Source organism: Danio rerio, chromosome 2 (assembly GCF_052040795.2).
Source record: "Danio rerio strain M-AB ecotype USA chromosome 2, GRCz13ab, whole genome shotgun sequence".
Taxonomy (NCBI): Eukaryota; Metazoa; Chordata; class Actinopteri; order Cypriniformes; family Danionidae; genus Danio; species Danio rerio.
This window is the reverse complement of record NC_141022.1, coordinates 58,924,298-58,947,500: the sequence shown is the minus strand read 5'-3', so window position 1 is coordinate 58,947,500 and position 23,203 is coordinate 58,924,298. Positions and strand designations below refer to the sequence as shown.

The 23,203-nt window shown below is 33.8% G+C and overlaps 2 protein-coding genes and 1 long non-coding RNA gene across 7 annotated transcripts in view; 2 read left to right on the top strand and 1 right to left on the bottom strand.

Annotated features, from left to right (window-relative positions):
• Positions 1-2,964, bottom strand: part of ap1m1 (adaptor related protein complex 1 subunit mu 1) — a 69,066-nt gene extending 66,102 nt beyond the window's left edge. Inside the window, exon 1 of one of the 2 annotated variants that reach the window (XR_015477483.1) lies at positions 2,763-2,948. Coding sequence is in view for 1 of the 2 variants with exons in the window: in NM_001331127.2 (NP_001318056.1) it covers positions 2,763-2,804 (42 nt within the window). In the remaining variant the exon portion in view is untranslated. 2 annotated transcript variants of the gene reach the window in all.
• The window catches only part of LOC147846563 (uncharacterized), a 198,545-nt gene that overhangs the window by 174,129 nt on the left and 1,213 nt on the right, over positions 1-23,203 (top strand). The window lies entirely within an intron of this gene.
• LOC147846564 (uncharacterized) lies at positions 19,448-20,852 on the top strand. Of its 4 annotated transcripts, XM_087241774.1 has the most exons (4): positions 19,448-19,631; positions 19,789-19,856; positions 19,988-20,220; positions 20,280-20,852. In XM_087241774.1, exons 3-4 carry the CDS (start codon positions 20,164-20,166, stop codon positions 20,664-20,666), a joined length of 444 nt encoding a protein of 147 aa, XP_087097900.1. In that variant the 5' UTR covers positions 19,448-19,631; positions 19,789-19,856; positions 19,988-20,163; the 3' UTR covers positions 20,667-20,852. The 4 variants fall into 4 exon arrangements, with proteins under 4 accessions (XP_087097900.1, XP_087097899.1, XP_087097897.1 ...); XM_087241773.1 differs by having other exon boundaries at positions 19,789-20,220; XM_087241771.1 differs by having other exon boundaries at positions 19,789-20,852.

Below are 23,203 nucleotides of genomic sequence, written 5' to 3'. Positions count from 1 at the left end.
GAAGCCACTTAAATCATTATACAAACAATCTATAAAAACTCTTGATAAGAAATGAGTTCAATTTCACCATTGTTCAATATTAAAGAAATACAACCTGCTTAGTTGGGAAAGTTTTATTAAATATGTACATATCTGTTTAATGTTTAAGACCCTACATAACCCGACTTCACCTCTAAATCAGTCTGTGAATATTAGAACGACTGCTCAAAGAACAACTAAAGGTGGTGAAAGAGGGGACTGTATTATTCCTCTCAAAAGTAAATTCAGTCAGTCAGTATTTTCAGTGAAATCTGCTAAGGAATGGAACTCCATCCCACCAACAATTAGAAGATCAGGCAGTTTTCGTTCTTTTCAGTCTCATGTTAAAAATTGGTTATTGACAAGTCAGCATTGTCATCATAAGTACTGTATTCTTGACACATTTGTACTGTTTGTCTTTGGCTTTTTGTCCTCTTCTGCTGCCATCAGTCTTTTTTTATTACTTTTTAATTGTATTTTATATACATGAAAATGTACTTAATGTTTAATGCTGTGCTTCTATTTTAGGCGTGACTTTTTAACATTCTGTAAGGGGGCTACAGATGAAAAATAGCCATTCTTGGCTAATTCTGGCACATTTTACAGTAATGTTTATTAATGTGCATTGACCCTGTAAACAAATCAACTTAACTAAACTAGAGGTGCAAAGTATTGCAAAAATGATGCAAACTGACCCTATGTATAGATTACAGGGTTCAACGCTAGGGATTTTTTTGTACTGGCCCGATCGGGCAAGTGGTTCAGATTTTTACTTGCCCTGCCAAAATTTTCTCTGGCCCCACCAAAAAAAGAAGTTAGCAATTTAGTTATTCAGCATGACTTTTCTTTAAATACAACTGACAATTTAAAAATGATTTAATTTAAATACAACACTGATTAGATTAATTAAAGTGAATTGTTTAATGAGTGGTTTAGTTTAATTATTTAGTTGACAATTTTATGTTTTTTGTTTGCTTAAAATCCACCAAAATTCCTAATTTTATAAGCCGGCTCATTACATCAGTCTATAATACTGTCAGTATTTTTATTATTTATTTATTTGTAAATCTTAATTTAAAATGCATTTTACTTCTTGTTCTTGCTTGATCCATCAACATAACAATCATATTAGCTGCACGAATCGCGCTTACTGGGCAAACAAGTTCTGAAACAAACATTTGGGCATGAAAGCACGCAATTGACAAACAGTCGCAGCCAAATTAAACTTTAGTGACAAAGCAGCACTGGCCCCTATCGGGCCAGTAACCATTCTGTATACTGTCCCGAGCGTCTTGCACACTGGCCCCGGGCCAGCGGGCAGTCCTTATTGTTGAGCCCTGGATTATGTATCAAATTTTGCTCTGCGAATCTGAAAAATCAATCTTTAAAGGCTCAAATGAAGTTCTGTATGATAACTGAGACCTTCATCTGGCTTGTATGATGCGCTTTGCGATAAAACCTAGATGTTTATTAATGACAACAAAAAATAAACTGATTATTATTATTGCTTTCTGCAAATGTTACTACACAAAAAGTATTAAAGGAAGACTTCACAAAAAAAAAGGAAAATTCAGTCATCACTTATTCATCCTCCACTTGCTCCAAATCTTTTTGAGTTTTTTTCTACTGTTGATCACAAAGGAAGATATTTTGACGAATGTTGGGAAAAAACTAACATTAACTTCCATAGAGGGGCGTCAAAGTAACGCATGGGGTAGCACAATCGCCAAACCGCAAGAAGGTCACTGGTTCAAGCCTCAGCTGGGTCAGTTGGCATTTCTGTGTGGAGTTTGCATGTTCATGTGGATTTCCTCCGGGTGCTCCAGCATCCCCCACAAGTCCAAAGACATGCGCTATAGCTGAATTGAGTAAGCTTAATTGTCCATAGTGTGTGTGTGTGAATGAGTGTGTATGGGTGTTTCCCAGTGATTGGTTGCAGCTGGAAGGGCATCCGCTGCATGAAACATATGCTGGATAAGTTGGTGGTTCATTCCACTGTGGACCCCAGATTAATAAAGGAACTAAGCCAGGGGTGTCCAAACTCGGTCCTGGAGGGTCGGTGTCCTGGAGAGCTAAGCTCCAACCCTAATCAAACACACCTGAATCAGCAAATCAAGTTCTAACAAGATATACTAGAAAATTCCTGGCAGGTGTGCTGAGGCAAGTTGGAGCTAAACTCAGCACTACATCGGCCCTCCAGGACTCAGTTTGGACACCCCGGGACTAAGCTGAAAAGAAAAAGAACGAATGACTTACATAGAATTTTTTGGTTTCTATTACGGATGTCAATAGCTACTTTCTTCCAACATTCTTCAAAATATCTTAAGATATTCAAAAATGCATAACAGTTTAGATCCTAATGAGTGTGAGTAAATGGTGAGGGAATTTTAAAGTGACAAATGAACTATATTATTCTGTATTATGATTAAATCCCAATCTGGAGACAGAAAATTACGTGAACAAGTACCTTTTTAGTCAAAGGTATATTTTATTTTTAGTCAAAAGCCAATCCATACTGAAAGCATATGTTAATAATAACAACAAACACATGTTCCAAGAGTAAATTCAACAGTAATACAATTGACTTAATTTAATTAAATAATACATAACTGATAAACGCATTCAGCACTTTTAGACCAGAAGAAACATGTTTACTGGCTGCTATAAAATGTTTAAACGTGTCTCTCGCTGATGTTTGACGTGGATTAGCTTTAGCGTCGTGTGCTAGTGAACCGTTATCTTACCTTCCCCTTCAGGTCTAACACATAAACAGCGCTGGCCGACATGTTTGCACCCTTTTCGACCGCACTTTCGTTGATCTACGCGGCTCCACTCAGTTCTGGGGCATTTGTTAGTTTAATAAAGAGCTGTCATCGGGTTTACACGCTCATAGAAAACCCAACATCATCAAACTGCGAATGGGAGATTTTGAGGAACCGGGCGGCGCTGCTAGTGCGATGAGAGTGACTGTAGCGCCATCTGCCGCTCTGGGTGAAGGGGGAACTGCAGTGCTATAGATTCTAATGGCATAAACACGGTACTGACTTCATAAAATCATCATAAATAAATAAATAAATAAATCTCTTACTGAGTTATAGTACATATAACATGTTTTTTTGTGTGTTCAATTAAAAAAAAATAAAGTTTAGAACCAATTAAGTGAGTAAATAAGGAACATTTTTTTTGGGCAAACTATCCCTTTAAGGCAAGAAACTGCAAGTAAATATGATTATAATTTATCACAAAGTTACAATCATACTTCCACAGCAGATTGATTACATTAAACCAGATTGGTTTCTTGAACATGACAATGAGTTCACTGTACTCAAATGGCCTCCACAGTCACCAAAACTCAATCCAATGGAGCACCTTTGGGATGTGGTGGAACGGGAGATTCACATCATGGATGTGCAGCCGACAAATCTGCAGCAACTGAGTGATGCTATCATGTCAATATGGAGCAAAATCTCCAAAAATCTGGTTGAATCTCTGCCACGAAGAATTAAAGCTGTTCTGAAGGCAAAAGTGGGTCCAACCCAGTAATAGTAAGGTGTACCTAATAAAGTGGCCAGTGAGTGTACATTTCCAGCACAAAAAGACATAGAGTAAAGGGAATTTTATAGATTTTCGGAATTTCGTTTTTAATCTCTCCTTAATTCAGAAAATGTTGTGAACAGCCACAATTAAAATCTTATTTTCGTAGAATCAAATCGTAATGTTTAAGCTAATTATTTAGGATCAAATCCCTCTGTAAAAACCTTAAGCATAGAGCTAGTTTGGTCTCTGTACGAGCTGCTAAAATTGTAGACTTAATTGCAAAAGCATAATCAGAACAAGATATTAAATGTCTGATTTTAGGGTTTGAAGGTTATGTAGTATCTTATTCAGGTATGTTACATATTTCTCATTTCTAAGTGAATAAGTGAGGCTGCAGGAGTGCAAAGTATTGCTAAAATGATGCAAACTGACTCCATGTATAGATTATGTATCAAATTTCTCTCCTTGAATCTGAATCATTATTTAAAGGCTCAAATAAAGTACTGTATGGTAACCTTTGGTAATTTATGAGATTTATTTATTTGATTTTAGATCCTCATATAAGCATTTTCTTTTAGGTAATATTCTGGCTTATATGATACTTTGCAATTATCACTAGGATAAAACTTTTTTTTTTTTTTAAGTCAGAATTATTAGCCGCCATGTTTATTTTTTCCCCAATTTCTGTTTAACGGAGGGAAGATTTTTTCAACACATTTCTACACATAACAGTTTTACCAACTTATTTCTAATAACTGATTTATTTTATCTTTGTCATGATGACAGTAAATAATATTTTACTTGATATTTTTCAAGACACTTCTATACAGCTTAAAGTGACGTTTAAAGGCTTAACTAGGTTAATATGGTGAAATAGGCAGGTTAGGGTAATTAGACAAGTTATTGTATAACGATGGTTTGTTCTGTAAATATAGAAAAAAAATTAGCTTAAAGGGGCTACCAATTTTGACCCAAAATTGTTTTTTTTATTTTAAATTAAACACTGCTTTTATTCTAGCCGAAATAAAACAAATAAGACTTTCTCCAGAAGAAAAGATATTATCAGACATACTGTGGAAATTTCCTTGCTCTGTTAAACATCATTTGGGAAATATTAAAAAAAGAAAAAAAATCAAAAGGGGGCTAATAATTCTGATTTTAACCAACTGTGTGTGTGTATGTATATATATATATATATATATATATATATATATATATTTTTTTTTTTATATATTTTGTGTAATATTAATATTTTGGGCCTTAATAATCAGGGGGTGTAGTGGCAATTTTCTTTAAAGAGGCGCTCTCTGTGGTCAAGAAACAAAGTCTTATGATGTCTTATAAGTCTTAAAGATGTCTTTTCAAAGTTTTATTCTTTGCAAAGAAGGTCACAGTCATACAGCAACAACAGTTTCTGCAGAGTGAGACACAGAAGTCAAGTGTGTTCACCCTTTTATCTGGTTTTTACTGCTTACAAGGTCAAATCCTAATAATGCCCATTCTGACGACAGTTTCTACAGAATGAGACACTGAAGCAAAGTGTGTTCACTGTTCTATCTAGTTTGTACTACTTGCAAGGTCAAATCCTAATAAGGCCCATTCTGTATGTGCATCAAGTGCTCCGCTGTTTCTGCTGTAAGTTTCCACTACACATGTTTATCTAATAATGAATTTCCATTTCAGGGGCTATTTATCCTGATATATATATATATATATATATATATATATATATATATATATATATATATATATATATATATATATATATATATATATATATATATATATATATATATATATATATATATATATATAGGATAATTAGCCCCCTGATTATTAAGGCCCAAAATATTAATATTACAAAAAATATTAAAGGGATGGTTCATCCAAAAAGGAAAATTCTGTCATAATTTAATCCTCCTCCACTTGTTCCAATCCTGTTTGAGTTTCTTTCTTCTCTTGAACACACAGGAAACAATTCTGAAGAATGTCAGAAAATCTTATTTATGTATAAAAAAATCTATATAACAAAGTATTTATGATTCAACCCCTCTGTGAATACCTTCAGATTAGAGCTGGTTTAATCTCAGTAAGAGCTGCAGAAATGTAGATTTATGAGTAAATAAAACTTTTGAGAAAACAGCTTTTAAAAATATGTATTGTAAAATAAAATTCAGAAACATTGATTGTGACGTGGCATAAATATTGTGGATGTTTTCTTTGTGTTAAACTAAAAGAAAAAAACACTATGAATAGCCAAAAAGTTTAAAAATTGACAAGTGTGTGAAAAACTGAAGTGTGTGAAGTTTCTACCTTAACCGAAATCATTTTCAGTAGCTTGGATAATTAAACATAGAAATGTATGTGGACCTTAATCTGAAGTAGGGTTGTCCTAAGAGTGCATAAATAATACTGAAGTGACTGTCATATAATGTTGTACACTTGTAAAACTAGACCAAACCAAATAAAGGGAGACACTGCAAGTAAAAAACTTTTAATGCACACAGCACAATTTCTAAAACAACAGAAAGTATTTTAAAAGTGTATTAACGAAACTAAAATAAGTTGATGTAATTCATTAACTCAGTAATTTGCAACTAGATATTGCTAATTATTTTTTTATGAGAATGTTAAAAATATATGTGAAATGATGTGCTGGAGGTGCAATGTTCAAGTCTGCTTGAACAGTGGGTGTGGCTTGATTTTCTACTGCAAGCTGATTGGATGTAGTAAAATAGGCACTTCATTCAGAACGATGTGGAAAAGGGTTTGGGTAGCGTTATAAGGCTCGTTCGACTTGGCCAAAATCTGCGCAGAATCGATCACCGGTGATCACCGCAAGATGCATGCCGGTTAGAAATGTGTCCGCCTTGCCTTCGCCTCGCTCTGATGTCACGCTGACGTGCGCCAAAAAACTCTCGCGATCGCGAGGCGGGTACCTCGGATAGAGCAGTCGGCCGCAGTTGCTCTCAAAAGACTGCGCTCACTAAAAGCATGATGGGAAACGACTGGCTGACGACACAGCTGAATGCTCATTGGATGAGACTGATACATTACACTTTATTATCTTGTTTTACTAAGGTTTATACCTGGATTTGTTGAATACCTTTTTTGTATTTTCGTTGATAATTAAAAAAAAAAGTCATAAAAAGCATTACATATGGTTATTTATTTAGATTTACACGCAAACAAAAACAAAACACATCTTTGTAAAACATAACGTGACCTATCCAATATAACTAAATGTTATTAATAAATCATTAGGATGTGTGTGTGCTGTATTTTACTTCTCTCTCAGTTTTAAGTCCTGTTTGTTGTCATTTTCACTTTTTGTATGTTTGTGTGAATTTTGTATTGTAATTTCTATGCAGCATTATTTCATTAAAGTCAATCCAATATATACATATATTCAGAAATACAAAGATAATCAGACTGTTTTGTCATTATACCTCATCTTTGTGTGGTTTCATATGAGAAGTGAAAAGGGTGTAGTAAACAAGACACACACACACACACACACACACACACACACATATGTATATGTATGTGGAGTCAAAAGTCATGTTTAATAGACCAAGAACATTTCCACAGTTTTTCCTACAGTCTAATAGTTTTTATTCTGGAGAAAGTCTTGGGCTGTTTATTTTAGTCTGGCTGGAGTAAAAGCAGTTTATATAGACCTAATAAGCTTGTCAATATAATTAACCCCCTAAGAATTTATTTGTCAAACAAACATTTGTCATGACTTGTCACTCAAAAGCATCTATGGCTACTTCATTTATAATGTAGCCAAATTAGGTTTCTTGAAAGTTTTCTTGCTGTATACGCTGTTTATTTTGTTATTCTTTTAACGTTTGTTGAATATACAGAATTATATTTTTAATACACCCTTTTAGTTAATGAGCTGTTCATCTTCTGTAATTTTGACCATCTCTGTAAAAACAGTGATATTTCTATTGCATCCACTCCCACATTAAAAATACTATAGTAATGTATACTGTAGTGCTTTTGAACCATGTTATAAAATAGCCTATTTAAATTTTATAGTTCTGGTATCACAACAACTATAAACACAACACAATACTGAATAAACATGTTCAAAAATGCTATAATATTTACTATAAATCACCATAGTATTTTTTTCATGAGGTCATTCGTCTGCGATAAAAAACGCGAACGAGATCTCCGCCACTGGTGACGTTCCCAGGTGGCTTAACAGCGAGATTCGGCAGGTGTCCGACTTCTGATGTAATTTTTGAGCCCTCCTCTTACTGCGCACGCCTGCTCTCGTTTACAATGCAGTCAAGGCGAGGCGCACCTCAAACGAGCCTAGTACAATCTAACAGACTCCGCCTGCTTACCGTTTCTGTGTGTTGTCAAAACTGACAGCTGGTGGGGGCGTGGTTAAGTATGTTAGCCCCACCCAATACCTCAGACTAAGGCAATCTGAGAAAATAACATAAAACAAACAGGAAGTGCATTTTCAGTTATTAATTTTAGACAACAATGGCCAACAACTTTTTTTCTTTTAATGACATGCACAGATGAATTGTTCAGCACAACGTGAGATAACAAAATCAATATGGTTAGTTTTGATTTAAATTGTACTTTAATGTTAATGTGTGTGTGTGGTTCAGTCTCTGGAGTGGATCCTGCATTATGAGGAGTTGAAGGAACAAACATTACTGAAACAAAACAAACTCTCGGAAAACACCATTATTATTTCATGTCTACGATGATTGGAGATTTATTTATATATATGGAGATTTATATATATATATATATATATATATATATATATATATATATATATATATATATATATATATATATATATATATATATGCATTGCTTAGCATAATTGAGTACACCCCATTTTGAACATGAATATCCATTTCTCAGTGAATATAGGCAATGCATTTTGATGCATTTAAACAAAAAAGATTATTAAACAGATCTATTTATTAAAATAATATTTTAATCACCATATTTAGAAATTGAAAGAGAAAACAATAAATTCAAGCAAAAATGAGCAAAATAAATAAATAAATACAACATAAATAATTTCAACAAAATTTTATTTATTTATTTTTTGCTTCTCTTGATTTTTCCTCTTTTTTGTATTTAATATTTTTCTGTAACATAAATTTGACTGTACTAGTTTTTGGTTATCGTAAGTTATTTTGTTAGATAAGCTTCACATTTGCCTTCAGTAATGACTAACCTAATATTACATAATATCTAATATAATATTGTAGAGCTTCCTGTTAAAAATGAGTTTAAAAGAAAGATTTGTGAGAGGTGTACTTATATATGCTGAGCATTTTATAATATATATATATATATATATATATATATATATATATATATATATATATATATATATATATATATATATATATATATATAATTATTATTTGTTTATTTATTTATTTATTTTTTTTACCAGTTTTTACAATAATTTGTTTTTAAGACTTTAAGGTCTAAAAAACCCTTTTAATTACAAATCATCTGTCAAAAAATTTATTACAACAAATATGATTCAAGTGGACTAACACAGCCACAGAACAACTTTCACTTAATTGGTAACCTGTTTTGCCAACTGTCCTCAATCTTTTTTGTCATTTCTTGTTGTAACTTGGGAACTTTTTTGTTATTTAAAGCCTATTAACAGTTTTTTTTTTTTGCCAAGCAAGTCAGTATTTTATTTTCTAATATCAACCACAAACTAATTCCAATGCACATTTTTTTTTTTTTAGATTAGAAGATTAGAAACTCAGCATTGTGACTCTAAATATATTATATGACAGCATTATTGTACGGTAGGCCTGTCACAATAATCAATATATAGACTTATCGCAAAACACATGGACATGACCTCAGTCATTTTTGGTGATGCAACATATATTGCCCATACATAACACATCGCCATATCTTTCCTTTAATGGTCGTGAAGTAAGATTTAATCCAAATGTAGTAGCTATTATCATTCAAACCCACATCACTACACCTTCAGAACACACATCAGCCGTGTAACTGAACTCGACCCCGGCGTACAGTCAACCACCAATCGAAGCTTCAGCACTGAACTCCACTGAAGAGTGAGAGATGTTTGGGCAGGTATTGACCATGGTAAAAGTGACTGAATGGGGGACCAGCGTCAACATCATCCAGACAGAGACCTGGCCAAAAATGAACAAACAGACCAGTCCATTAGCTGCTGAGGGTGTTCTGAGAGGTTTGCTTTATGTCCTTGTAATAGATTCTATAGTATTGCTTTTGTTATTTGCTTTAGATTATTATATTACTACTTTAATGGGGTAAAGTTGGTTTTACATTGGCACATTCAACACTTTTGGTAGAACCCTTTCTTGCCAGTCTACCCCAAAAAAAACTGATAAAAGCATGCGATTAGCTATATTTGGCGACATTGATACTGACTGATTATTTATTTAGTGAAAAGTGAGGGCGATTGGAAATGTTTGTGGGCATTTTTTTATTGTTGTTATTTGTTTGTTGTTTTTGACTTTTATAGATTACTCCTATATTGGGGTAAAATTGCACATGTAAACTTTCCTTTTAATATAATTTCATGAAAAGCATTCTTTGCTAGTTCTATATTGAAATCATATTAGCAGCCAACGACTATCATGGTACAACATTGTTCACAGTCAATTTAACAGTGCTAATGTTGTTTTTGAAGTCATCCCTGCATGTAGGGATGGGGAGACAACTCCAAAAGAGTCAATTCCTTGACTCTTAATGGACCTACTGGAATCGACCCCAGGACAGGAATCGACTTCTAGAGTAGAGTCTGTATTTTAAACCCTCCTGAATGAAGCAGTTGCACGCTACTGTCATAACGCTCATTCTCGAGCATGATAAACACAGGAGGTACCCGCTTTTATTTTTGCTCACACGTTTTACGCTTTTGCTTTTAAATTTCACGACCACTAATAAATAAAACTAATAAGTGAAGATTGCTTTAATAGTTTTAAAGATGATCAGCCTGCGATGTCAAGTTTGCTGTGTTATAAATGAAATATAGCATAATTGTTGTTGTGTGTGTGAATTTGGAGTGGATTGACGTTGATGTTATGTTATTGTTTGCTGCTATATGCTCAAGTAAAAATTTTAACCTATGCCCATTTCACACAAACAAATAAATAAACAAATAAATAAAAACCCTAATCTTAATGAAAGTAGCCAACATGTATTCATTGACAAAATCTGACAATATCTAAAAAACGTGGAGTTATTTCAACCCAATTCCGGGTGTAATAGAAACAAACCCAAATGCTGGGTTATTTATTTATTTATTTATTTTTTGGTCCTAAACGCAAATAATTTCATCTCTAATATTTAGACTATTCTTGTTTATTTTGTAGATAACTACAAAACATACATTACTATTAGATATGTACAATTTACACCAAACAAAATTAGTTTCTAAAAGAGTGTTCAAAAACAGGTCTGACATATGTTGTCCTATTAGCACATTCGTATTTCACTACAATGAACAAATTGCACAAAACAAACAGTGAAATCAAAAAGTAAAGCAAGACGCTATTTAAAAGTAATTAAATGTTTAAAAGTATTTATCACATTTACAAAAGCGAGAGCATATGCTTTAAAGCACAGTCTACTCTGCTTTTGTTTATTATTTTAGTTTTGTTATAAACTTTTTAAAGTTAAACATCTCGTGTTGGTGGTTTAAATATTTAATTGATCATTAAAATTAAATTGAAAATCTAACTATTTTGTTTATTGATCGGTTGGAGAGCTAGTGCACAGAAACTAAGAAGCAATCTCACGGCAATTCGTAACTTCTTGATTTAGTGGCTATTCGTATGAATTCGTACAATCTAATTCGTACATTTTAGTACGATTTGCTTATCCCCCAAAGATGGTTGGGGTTAAGTGCCACGCCTCCTTTTTAAAATCGTACAATTTCGTATGACTGAACTCGTACGAATTAGCCACTAAACTGACAAAACGTAAAACACTTACGTTTCCTCGTGAGATCATGCTGGAAACTAATAACGGCTCTGTACTCATATTTAAGTATCAAACACTTATGTTAAGAATGATTTTAGGCTATTTTATGATTTTTTTTTTAAACGTTGTTTGGGCTCAATCGGGGTGTTTTTTTATTTGTTCAACTGCTACATCTTTCCATTAAGCATTTCAATAATAAATAAATAAATTGAATAATTAAATAAATTGAAGTATCTAAACTAGACAATTAAGTAAAAACCATAGGCTGATAACCATTTTATTTTGACCGCAGATGATTTAAACTGCTGATTTTGTCTGACCAGAGGAGAACTGCATGTATAAAGCGCGATATGATACTGCATGTTTAATCCTTGCGCTATTTTAAGTGAATGTAAACGGATTTGATAAGATTTCACCGACTCCAAAATTAGAAGTCGCAAATCGGAGTCGACTCCAAAAAACCCAAAACCGAACATCCCTACTCACATGGCATTTCACACCTAATATTCAAAGTAGCATGATAAACAATTAGGAAGCGTGTAATAAGTCATCACTAAACAAATGAGCGAATATAAAAACCAACTTTACCTCAAATACTACTAATACCATATTTTTTTGTAGTTTGTATTTTTATAAATACTATTTTTTATATTTAATTAAGAGTTAAAGGATTCGGTTGATATTTTCTTTCTAATATAGGCCCTACCACAACCTCTTTACAAAATGCAATTACATTACCTTGTTTTTTATTAATTTAATTACACAGTGATAGGCAAACATGATTTTCAATTAAATTCATCTTAATTTCTTGTGCGCTTTTACAATGTGGGTTGTGTCAAAGCAGCTGTACATAGTTCTAGTAAATTGAACCTGTGTCAGTCCAGTTTTCAGAGTAGAAGTTCAGTGTGGTTTAATTTTTAGTGCTGAAAGTTTAAACTCTAAAGAGCAAATGCATCAATGCGCAGCTCCACAAGTCCCAAACCAATGCTCTCCACTCCTCTATGACCACCACAGCATCTGCTCAGGATACAGCCTGGTCCAGGATTATGGATATCTTGGCATCATTTCTTCACAGTTTTTGAATCGCATCAGTGGTGCTGCATAATCTCTAGGGGCCTCAGGATGAGTATCCACAGGTGGAAATGGAGAATAAAGAAAATAATTATAGCAGCTGCAGTTCATAGTGTATTTAAACGAGATGTAAAAATAAAGAGCTATAAATGAAAATATAAGTTATATAACCAAACCTGTAAAGCATATGAGTATTTCTAACACAATATATTAAGTGCATTAAAACAGGATGAGTGTGTCCTATAGGTGGTTGGTCAAGCCTGCTCACCTGGGTGGAACACACTGGTATATCATACCGTTATGTGCTGCATTGCGTGTATGCTTTACTAAAAAGATAGGACTTTAATCTAGTTTTTTAGAACTGAGAGTGTGTCTGATTTGTCCTTATCACAGTATCCCTCTGTAATAAATTTAGGTCATTATGCATTTGTATTAAAGTATATGTTGTATAATTTATTTTGTTTAGTAGAACACTTTCTTGCCAGACTACACCAACATAAACTGAATAAAACTTGCAATTAGCTATATTTGGCTACATTGATACTGACTGATTATTTATTTAGTGAAAAGTGAAGGCGATTGGAAATGTTTGTGGGCATTTGTCGGAATCACTAATCCAGGATGAAGTGTTTAGACTAGCGATGCAATGATTAACCGGTTTCACTGTTAACCGTAATTTAATTCATCACAGTTGATTAATCGTAAAGACTTCAACACCGCATTTCTGCACGGAACAAAACTAAACAAAGTTATGCCAACTGTGCACTAGTTTGTACACCAAGACTAATAACCACGCACACTGGACTAACTATGACTGGGGCTATTAACTAAGGCTCATGCAAGTTCGTTATTTCTAATGGAGGGACGCGCACACAATGCAACACACACACGCTTTTCGTGCACATCTAGTTGAGATGACAGGGGGCTTCTGTGACCGCGAGAACTGCAAACGGCTTAAGTTTGGGGAAAAAGCAATGTAAAGTATACAGATTTGCAAACCCACCTAAAGTTACAAATAATGGTGCTGATGAGAGCGATCATTTGGCCAATGCTAGCTGAGACTAACAGAGTGTTTTCGGAGAGAGTGCTAAAAGACTCAAGCCTGTTTCACATCGCAAGCATGAGCAGAGCATGTTTTTTGGCGTCCATGTTACCAGATTAGAGCTTTAATACTGCACGCAGAAGCAGTGCATCATTGAAGCAGCAGTGGCGCGATAGTTTTGCCGCTGGGTCTATTTTTGCCGGTGCATTGATATTGACAATGACCAAAAACACATTGAATGAGCAATTTGACCTATTAACTGCATCAATAATATCCACAGATTTTTATATACTCAATGAACTTAAACAATTAAAACGACAACGAATATTTACTTGGGTCCGAACTACAAAACGAAATTTTTAAAATTTTAAACTAGCTTTAAACTAGTGGCTTTTGAAATCAATGAATGCAAATAATCGTGATAACCGCGATTATTTCTTAAGACTAATCGAACAACAAAAATTTATAATCGTTGCATCCCTAATTCGGACCATTATTTTAGGCCTTTAAAAGGAGATTTTGTAAAAGAAAATACTTAGATCTGAACTTTTAAGCATCATAATGGTGTTTATGTTCAAACAGCAACATTACAGGTTGACTAAACTTAAAAGGAAACCAATGACCCCTTTAAAGCTCGTAAAGCTTTAATTTTTACTACAATCACAGTCCGAATTAAACTATAAATTCATTTTTCAGTCTTTAATAACACGTACTTCTCACTTTACATCTATTTGCTGTCTAGCGTGTTGGTGTTAAAACTAATTCTCAATGTTTTAACTCATAGTTTTATACTGTAGATGGTTTATCTTATAGGGAAATGATACTAATTCTACTGCTTTATTTATTCAATTGTAGTACTTTGTTTGAAAAGCACACACTGTTTTGTCGCAGGCTGTTTCTTTAATCCTTCTTTAGGTCGCGGTTCCTGTGGAACGACTGCGCGTATTCTTAATCATCTTCGCTGTCACTGGCAAAACCTGGAAACGGGAGCAGTGGATATTTATACCTCCCGCTTCTGCCGGCTGATACCAACTAAAAGCAATATTACAGGGGAGGACCGATGTACTAAGGCTTATTCGTTACTTGTTTTATTTACCTATGCTATTGATAATTACTCTTTTACGTTTGTTATGGAATTTATATTATAAATGTATTAATTTTTATTTGTTCAGTTGTAAATGTTTGTTTGTAAAAATGTTCATTTGTATGTTTATCCCCTTTGTCGCGTAAATTAGTAGTTAGGCTCAGCCTGCTTCGACGTGTTGTTTATATCTGAAAATATTCAACGTTAGATAATTTAACAATAATATAAAACCAGATTTTATTAACCAAATGTTCTTTATTTTTTATTTAAAATGTAAACTGTTTAAATAACTATATGTTATTTATTTTTGATAATTTAATTTGATCCCCGCATTGAGCCTGTGGCCAGCCTGACCTCTGTCCTATGCTCTTCTCACACCTGCAGCTTCTCCATGATGCAGGTCCAGCTTTTCCAGCCACCGGCGCTTACACTGCAGCTCCCACAAAGGAAGTTTAGCCAGAAGAATTAATGGTAGTGTCCAACACGGCCTTGTTTCTCTCGAGGTTATTTACCCTTCATCTCCCGTCAATTGGTGTTTTTTTCCTACTGGCTTTCTCGGATCGGGACTGGCGGAGCTGCGCTTCGGTGGATTTGCTCTTCAGTGTTTGGACCTCTGAACTGAACTAACGGTTAACTGAACTTCAGCTTTGAAAACTGGACTTTACCAGAACTTCTATGTGAAGCTGCTTTGACACAATCTACATTGTAAAAAGTGCTCAATAAATAAACATGAATTGAATTATAAAGTCGTATAATTCATAAATACACACAAATGGTGAAATATGAATCTTTTGAATGATTGTTTATTTGTTAAGATATTACATTTAATATTTATTTATTACGTTAAATATTTATATTTCAATGATAGACAATGATTTACATATTGTATTACAATTAATAATTAAATACTGTAAATGTATTGATTTTATTTTACGTTTACCTTTTGTTCCACTAGATGTCGCTCAGTGGTAAGCGGTGCTTTCAGAATAAATTTCTTTCACAAACTTTGCTGATATTTCTATCAATCGATAAAACTATATATATATATATATATATATATATATATATATATATATATATATATATATATATATATATATATATATATATATATATATATATAATTTTTTTTTTGGATCAAAGCTTTTCATAAATATTGAATAAACTTTTTGAGATATATAATTGTATTATTACTATTTTTTATTAGTTTTCATTATTAACAATAATAAATAATTGAATTTATTTATTTATTATTATTATTATAAAATTTAAATATTTAAATTATAATTAAAATGAAAATGTCAAGCGATGCAGTGGTGCATTACGTAGTGCTGTCGCCTCACAGCAAGAAGGTTGCTGGTTTGAGCCTCGGCTGGGTCAGTTGCCGTTTCCATGTGAAGTTTGCATACTCTCCTTGCGTTCGCGTGGGATTCCTCCGGGTGCTCCGGTTTTCCTCACAGTTCAAAGACATGCGGTACAGGTGAATTGGGTAGGCTAAATTGTCCGTAGTGTATGAGTGTTAATGAGTGTGTGTGGATGTTTCCCAGAGATGGGTTGCGGCTGGAAGGGCATCCGCTGCATAAAAACATGCTGGATAAGTTGGCGGTTCATTCAGCTGTGGCGACCCCAGATTAATAAAGGGACTAAGCCGACAAGAAAATAAATGATTAAATGAAAATGTCAACTAAAAACTAACTAAAAATATAGTAACAATACAATTTTATATCTTAAAAATAAATTAAATATTTATGATATAATAATAATAGCTTTAATATTTATTTGTGTTTTAATTTAATATATAAGTTTTTTTTTCAGCCATTTATTTTAAATTAATTAGTTAAAAATTGTATTATTTTGCTTTTTTCACAAAACTTATTGTTAACTAATAAAATTACACATTAAATAATTATTTTATTTATTTACACATTGTGTGTATGTGCGTGTGTTTGCGCATGCTTTGTGTCTGTGTGTGTGTGTGAGACAGAGAGTATATTTGCATATATAAATCCAAACACATGCGCTATAGGTGAATTAAATAAGCTAAATCATCCATAGTGTGTGTGTGTGTGAATAAAAGCGTATGGGTGTTTCCCAGTGTTGGGTGGCTGCTGGAAGTCTTCCGCTGTAAATAACATATGCTGGATAAGTTGGCAGTTCATTCCGCTGTGGTGAGCCCTGATGAAGAAGGGACTGAGCCGATATATATATATATATATATATATATATATATATATATATATATATATATATATATATATATATATATATATATATATATATATATATATATATATTTGTATACAGTATATATACTGTGTGTATGTGTGTGTGACTGAGATTTAGAGAAGTATCTATGTACGTGTGTGTGTGTGAGAGATTGACCGAGAGTATGTATGTATGAATGTGTGTGTGTCCATATGTTCTACATACCATCAGAGTCTCTGACGTCAGATCTGCATTTATGAGACCCGCAGCTTCACAACACACACACGCACACACACACACACGCACACACACACATGCAAGTAAACCATGAGATGCAGAGGCCTCTTTTTAAGTGTGTAAAGGTGAAGAGGAGCAGCAGATCCTCCAGAGACATGAAGACTGATGTGAAATGAAGATCAGCCCTGCGTGGTGAAATCCTGCAATAAAGCCTCCCTCATATTCTGACACAATCACTGTCTTACATTTCAGCACACAATCACACACATTCACATCACTCCAATCCAGCTGTAATTACTCTTCATTAACATCAAATTATTCATTCATTATTATAAACACACTTATATTTTACATTCATTCATTCATTCATTAATATAAACACACTTATATTTTACACTCATTCATTCATTCATTAATATAAACACACTTATATTTTACATTCATTCATTCATTCATTAATATAAACACACTTATATTTTACACTCATCATTCATTAATATAAACACACTTATATTTTACATTCATTCATTCATTCATTAATATAAACACACTTATATTTTACACTCATCATTCATTAATATAAACACACTTATATTTTACACTCATTCATTCATTCATTCATTAATATAAACACACTTATATTTTACACTCATTCATTCATTAATATAAACACACTTATATTTTACATTCATTCATTCATTCATTAATATAAACACACTTATATTTTACACTCATTCATTCATTCATTAATATAAACACACTTATATTTTACACTCATCATTCATTAATATAAACACACTTATATTTTACACTCATTCATTTATTCATTCATTAATATAAACACACTTATATTTTACACTCATTCATTCATTCATTCATTAATATAAACACACTTATATTTTACACTCATTCATTCATTAATATAAACACACTTATATTTTACATTCATTCATTCATTCATTAATATAAACACACTTATATTTTACACTCATTCATTCATTCATTCATTAATATAAACACACTTATATTTTACACTCATTCATTCATTAATATAAACACACTTATATTTTACACTCATTTATTCATTAATATAAACACACTTATATTTTACATTCATTCATTCATTCATTAATATAAACACAATTATATTTTACACTCATTCATTCATTCATTAATATAAACACACTTATATTTTACACTCATTCATTCATTCATTCATTAATATAAACACACTTATATTTTACACTCATTCATTCATTCATTAATATAAACACACTTATATTTTACACTCATTCATTCATTCATTCATTCATTAATATAAACACACTTATATTTTACACTCATCATTCATTAATATAAACACACTTATATTTTACACTCATTCATTCATTCATTCATTCATTAATATAAACACACTTATATTTTACACTCATTCATTCATTCATTCATTAATATAAACACACTTATATTTTACACTCATTCATTCATTAATATAAACACACTTATATTTTACATTCATTCATTCATTCATTAATATAAACACACTTATATTTTACACTCATTCATTCATTCATTCATTAATATAAACACACTTATATTTTACACTCATTCATTCATTAATATAAACACACTTATATTTTACACTCATTCATTCATTAATATAAACACACTTATATTTTACATTCATTCATTCATTCATTAATATAAACACACTTATATTTTACACTCATTCATTCATTCATTAATATAAACACACTTATATTTTACATTCATTCATTCATTCATTCATTAATATAAACACACTTATATTTTACACTCATTCATTCATTCATTAATATAAACACACTTATATTTTACACTCATTCATTCATTCATTCATTAATATAAACACACTTATCTTTTACACTCATTCATTCATTCATTCATTAATATAAACACACTTATATTTTACACTCATTCATTCATTCATTAATATAAACACACTTATATTTTACACTCATTCATTCATTCATTCATTAATATAAACACACTTATATTTTACACTCATTCATTCATTCATTAATATAAACACACTTATATTTTACACTCATTCATTCATTCATTCATTCATTAATATAAACACACTTATCTTTTACACTCATTCATTCATTCATTAATATAAACACACTTATATTTTACACTCATTCATTCATTCATTAATATAAACACACTTATATTTTAAGGAGCTATTTGTTGAACGACGCGCATGCTCGAGTGACGTCACTGGCGTCACTGTCTCCGTTCGGTCACACACTGTGTGCTTGAAGTTTGGACTTGCTATTTACTCGCAATTTAAATCTTAATCATTAAATTCTTCCTCATTCGCTAAGTATTTGTCTCTCCTACTTAGGGTGACCAAACCCTTAATACATTTATACAAACAAAGCTGCTTTAAAAACGGTCTGTCCCTCGAGCATCCGCCTGTTGTTTGTAGCTTTAGCCTGCTAGCGCCGCTGGTCAGCTAAAGCTACCGACCTCTTTGACCATACACTTTTGACTTACTGGCTTTGCTCTTTACCCCGTAAAATGTCGCTTCCGTCTCTGTCCTTGTGTGCAGGAGAAGCATCGATGGAGGCGTTGGAGCTGGAGCTGGAAGAAGTGGAGTCCCAGATCCGCGCGCTGGTGGTAAGACGGTCGCGGCTACGGGAACGGCTCCTCGCCGTACCTAATGCTAAGGCCGTCTCATCACCTAAGGTACGTGGAAATTACAACCACATCATTCCCTCTACCTCAACCCCGCGTCCTTCTCTGTCCAGGCCCAGCGCACCCGGGGCGCGGCTCAGCCAGGCGTCGTTCACGCCGACACCCGGCTACCACGGCGCCTGGGTGCAGCCGCGCAAGGTGCTTCCCAGATCCCGGGGCAGAACGTCTCCGCCTGTGTTCGAGATCTCCACGGAGAACCGCTTCTCCCCTCTCCGCGAGTCGGGTCCCGATGTGGCCATCATCGGTGACTCGATCGTTCGTCACGTCCGTGCCGCCTCCTCAAAAGGTAATAAAGTACGTACTTTCTGCTTTCCTGGTGCCCATGTGAAAAATATTTCTACACAGATTCCAACCATCCTGGGCGCTGCCGAGAGCCCTGGTGCCGTTGTCCTCCACGTGGGGACAAACGACACCGGGCTCCGGCAGTCGGAGATCCTGAAGAAGGACTTCAGGAGCCTGATCGAGACGGTTCGACGCACCTCGCCCGCCACGCAGATCATCGTTTCTGGGCCGCTTCCTACCTACCGCCGAGGAAATGAAAGGTTCAGTAGACTTTTAGCTTTGAATGAATGGCTAATAACATGGTGTAAAGAACAGAAATTGCTCTTTGCTAATAACTGGAATCTTTTCTGGGAGCGTCCTAGGCTCTTCCGTCCTGACGGCCTGCACCCCAGTCGAGCCGGAGCTGAACTCCTGTCGGACAACATCTCCAGACTACTTCGCACCATCTGACTAGCAGGTAAAAATTCACAAAATTCACACTATAGCCACCTAGACTCTTGTTCACCCCACTTAAACATCAGTAACGCATATCTGGCGAATCCTATAGAGACTGTGTCTGTTCCTCGTATTATTAGATTAAGAAATAAACGTACTGTGTGCTCCAGGAAAAATCTAGTAAGAATCAAACCAGAAAAACCAGTAGAAAGTGAAAATACAAATTTCGTAAAACTTGGTCTCCTAAACATCAGGTCACTTGCACCTAAAGCACTTATCATTAATGAAATAATAACAGAAAACAATCTTAATGCACTCTGTCTCACTGAAACCTGGCTGAAACAAAATGACTATATTAGCTTAAATGAAGCAACTCCTCCAGGATTCTTATATAAACATGAGGCTCGTCAAACTGGTCGTGGTGGTGGAGTTGCATCAATCTTTAGTGATTTCCTTAATATTAAACAGAGAAACGGACTTATGTTTAGCTCCTTTGAAGTATTATCGCTTAATGTTCAGCTTCCACATACTATACAAAAACCTATGTTATCTCTCGCTTTAATCACCATATATAGACCCCCAGGACCCTATGTCAAATTTCTAAAAGAATTTTCTGATTTTATTTCTGACTTACTAGTCAAAACTGATAAAATGCTAATTGTAGGTGACTTTAACATCCACATAGATGACGCTAATGATACATTAGGGCTCGCGTTTATGGATTTAATACACTCACTTGGGATAAAGCAAAACGTTGTGGGTCCAACCCATTGCTTAAAGCATACATTAGATCTAATTCTGTCTTATGGAATCGAGGTTATTGATGTAGACATTATACCACAAAGTGATGATATTACAGATCACTACCTCTTACTATATAAGCTATGTTTACCTGAAATCAGCAAACCCGCTCCAATACTCCGCCCTAGTAGAACTATTGTTCCGTCAACTAAAGACGAATTTATAAATAACTTACCTGATCTCTCTCTATTTCGTAATGCACCCGCAAACTCAAATGATCTTGATGTAGTAACCAGCAGTATGGATGCCATCTTTACTAGCACACTAAATACTGTGGCACCCATCAAATTAAAAAAGGCTAGAGAGATTAAAACTATACCATGGTATAATAGTCATACTCGTGCGCTCAAAACAGCAACCCGCGCCCTGGAACGTAAATGGAAAAAAACTAATTTAGAGGTCTTTAGAATTGCGTACAAAGACAGTATGTCCAGCTATAGGAGGGCTCTAAAATCTGCCAGGACCGAGCACCTGCGCAAACTGATAGAAAATAATCATAACAATCCTAGATTTTTATTTAACACCATCTCTAAATTAGTAAATAATCGGTCATCCTTGGAACAAACTACTCCACCGCAAATTAGTAGTGATGACTTCATGAATTTTTTCAGTAATAAAATAGAAGGCTTTAGACAGAAAATAGGAGATGCCAAACTTTCTGCACCGGCTTATACTCCAAATCCTGTAAATATTTCATTAAATCATAATAATAACCTACACTGCTTCAAAATCATAGAACATGAAGAGTTAGTAAAAATTATAAATAGCTCTAAACCAGCTACGTGTATGCTGGACTCAATTCCAACAAAATTACTGAAAGAGCTGCTACCTGCTATAGGAGAACCTCTTCTTAACATTATCAACTCTTCTTTATCTATAGGCCATGTTCCAAACTCTTACAAGCTAGCTGTTATTAAGCCTATTATTAAGAAACCGCAACTAGACACCAACAACTTAGCTAACTATAGGCCTATTTCAAATCTTCCATTTATGTCTAAAATACTAGAAAAAGTTGTTTCCACTCAATTATGCTCTTATCTGCAGACGAACAATATTTTTGAAGTGTTTCAGTCAGGTTTCAGGGCTCACCACAGTACAGAAACCGCCTTAGTGAAAATAACCAACGATTTACTCTTAGCTGCTGACCGAGGGTGCGTCTCGCTATTAGTTTTACTCGATCTTAGTGCGGCATTTGATACCATTGACCACAATATCCTCATAAATCGTTTAAAGTCTACAGGTGTCCAGGGACAGGCTCTACAATGGTTTAAGTCATACTTAACTGACCGCTACCAGTTTGTAAATCTTGATGGACAGCCTTCACAAATCTGCCCAGTAAAGTATGGGGTGCCTCAAGGATCAGTTTTAGGCCCTTTACTGTTTACAATTTATATGCTACCTATGGGAGACATTATTAGAAGACATGGGATCAGCTTTCACTGCTATGCAGATGATACTCAATTATATATTTCCACTAAACCTGACGAGACGTCTGAACTTTCTAAACTAACTGAGTGTATCAAAGATATCAAAGACTGGATGACCAACAATTTTCTTCTCTTAAACTCAGACAAAACAGAATTATTACTTATTGGGCCTAAATCTTGCACACAGCAGATCTCGCAACTCAATTTACAATTAGAGGGATACAAAGTTAGCTTTAGCTCTACTATAAAAGATCTGGGTGTCATATTAGACAGCAATCTAACTTTTAAAAACCATATATCCCATGTCACAAAAACTGCCTTCTT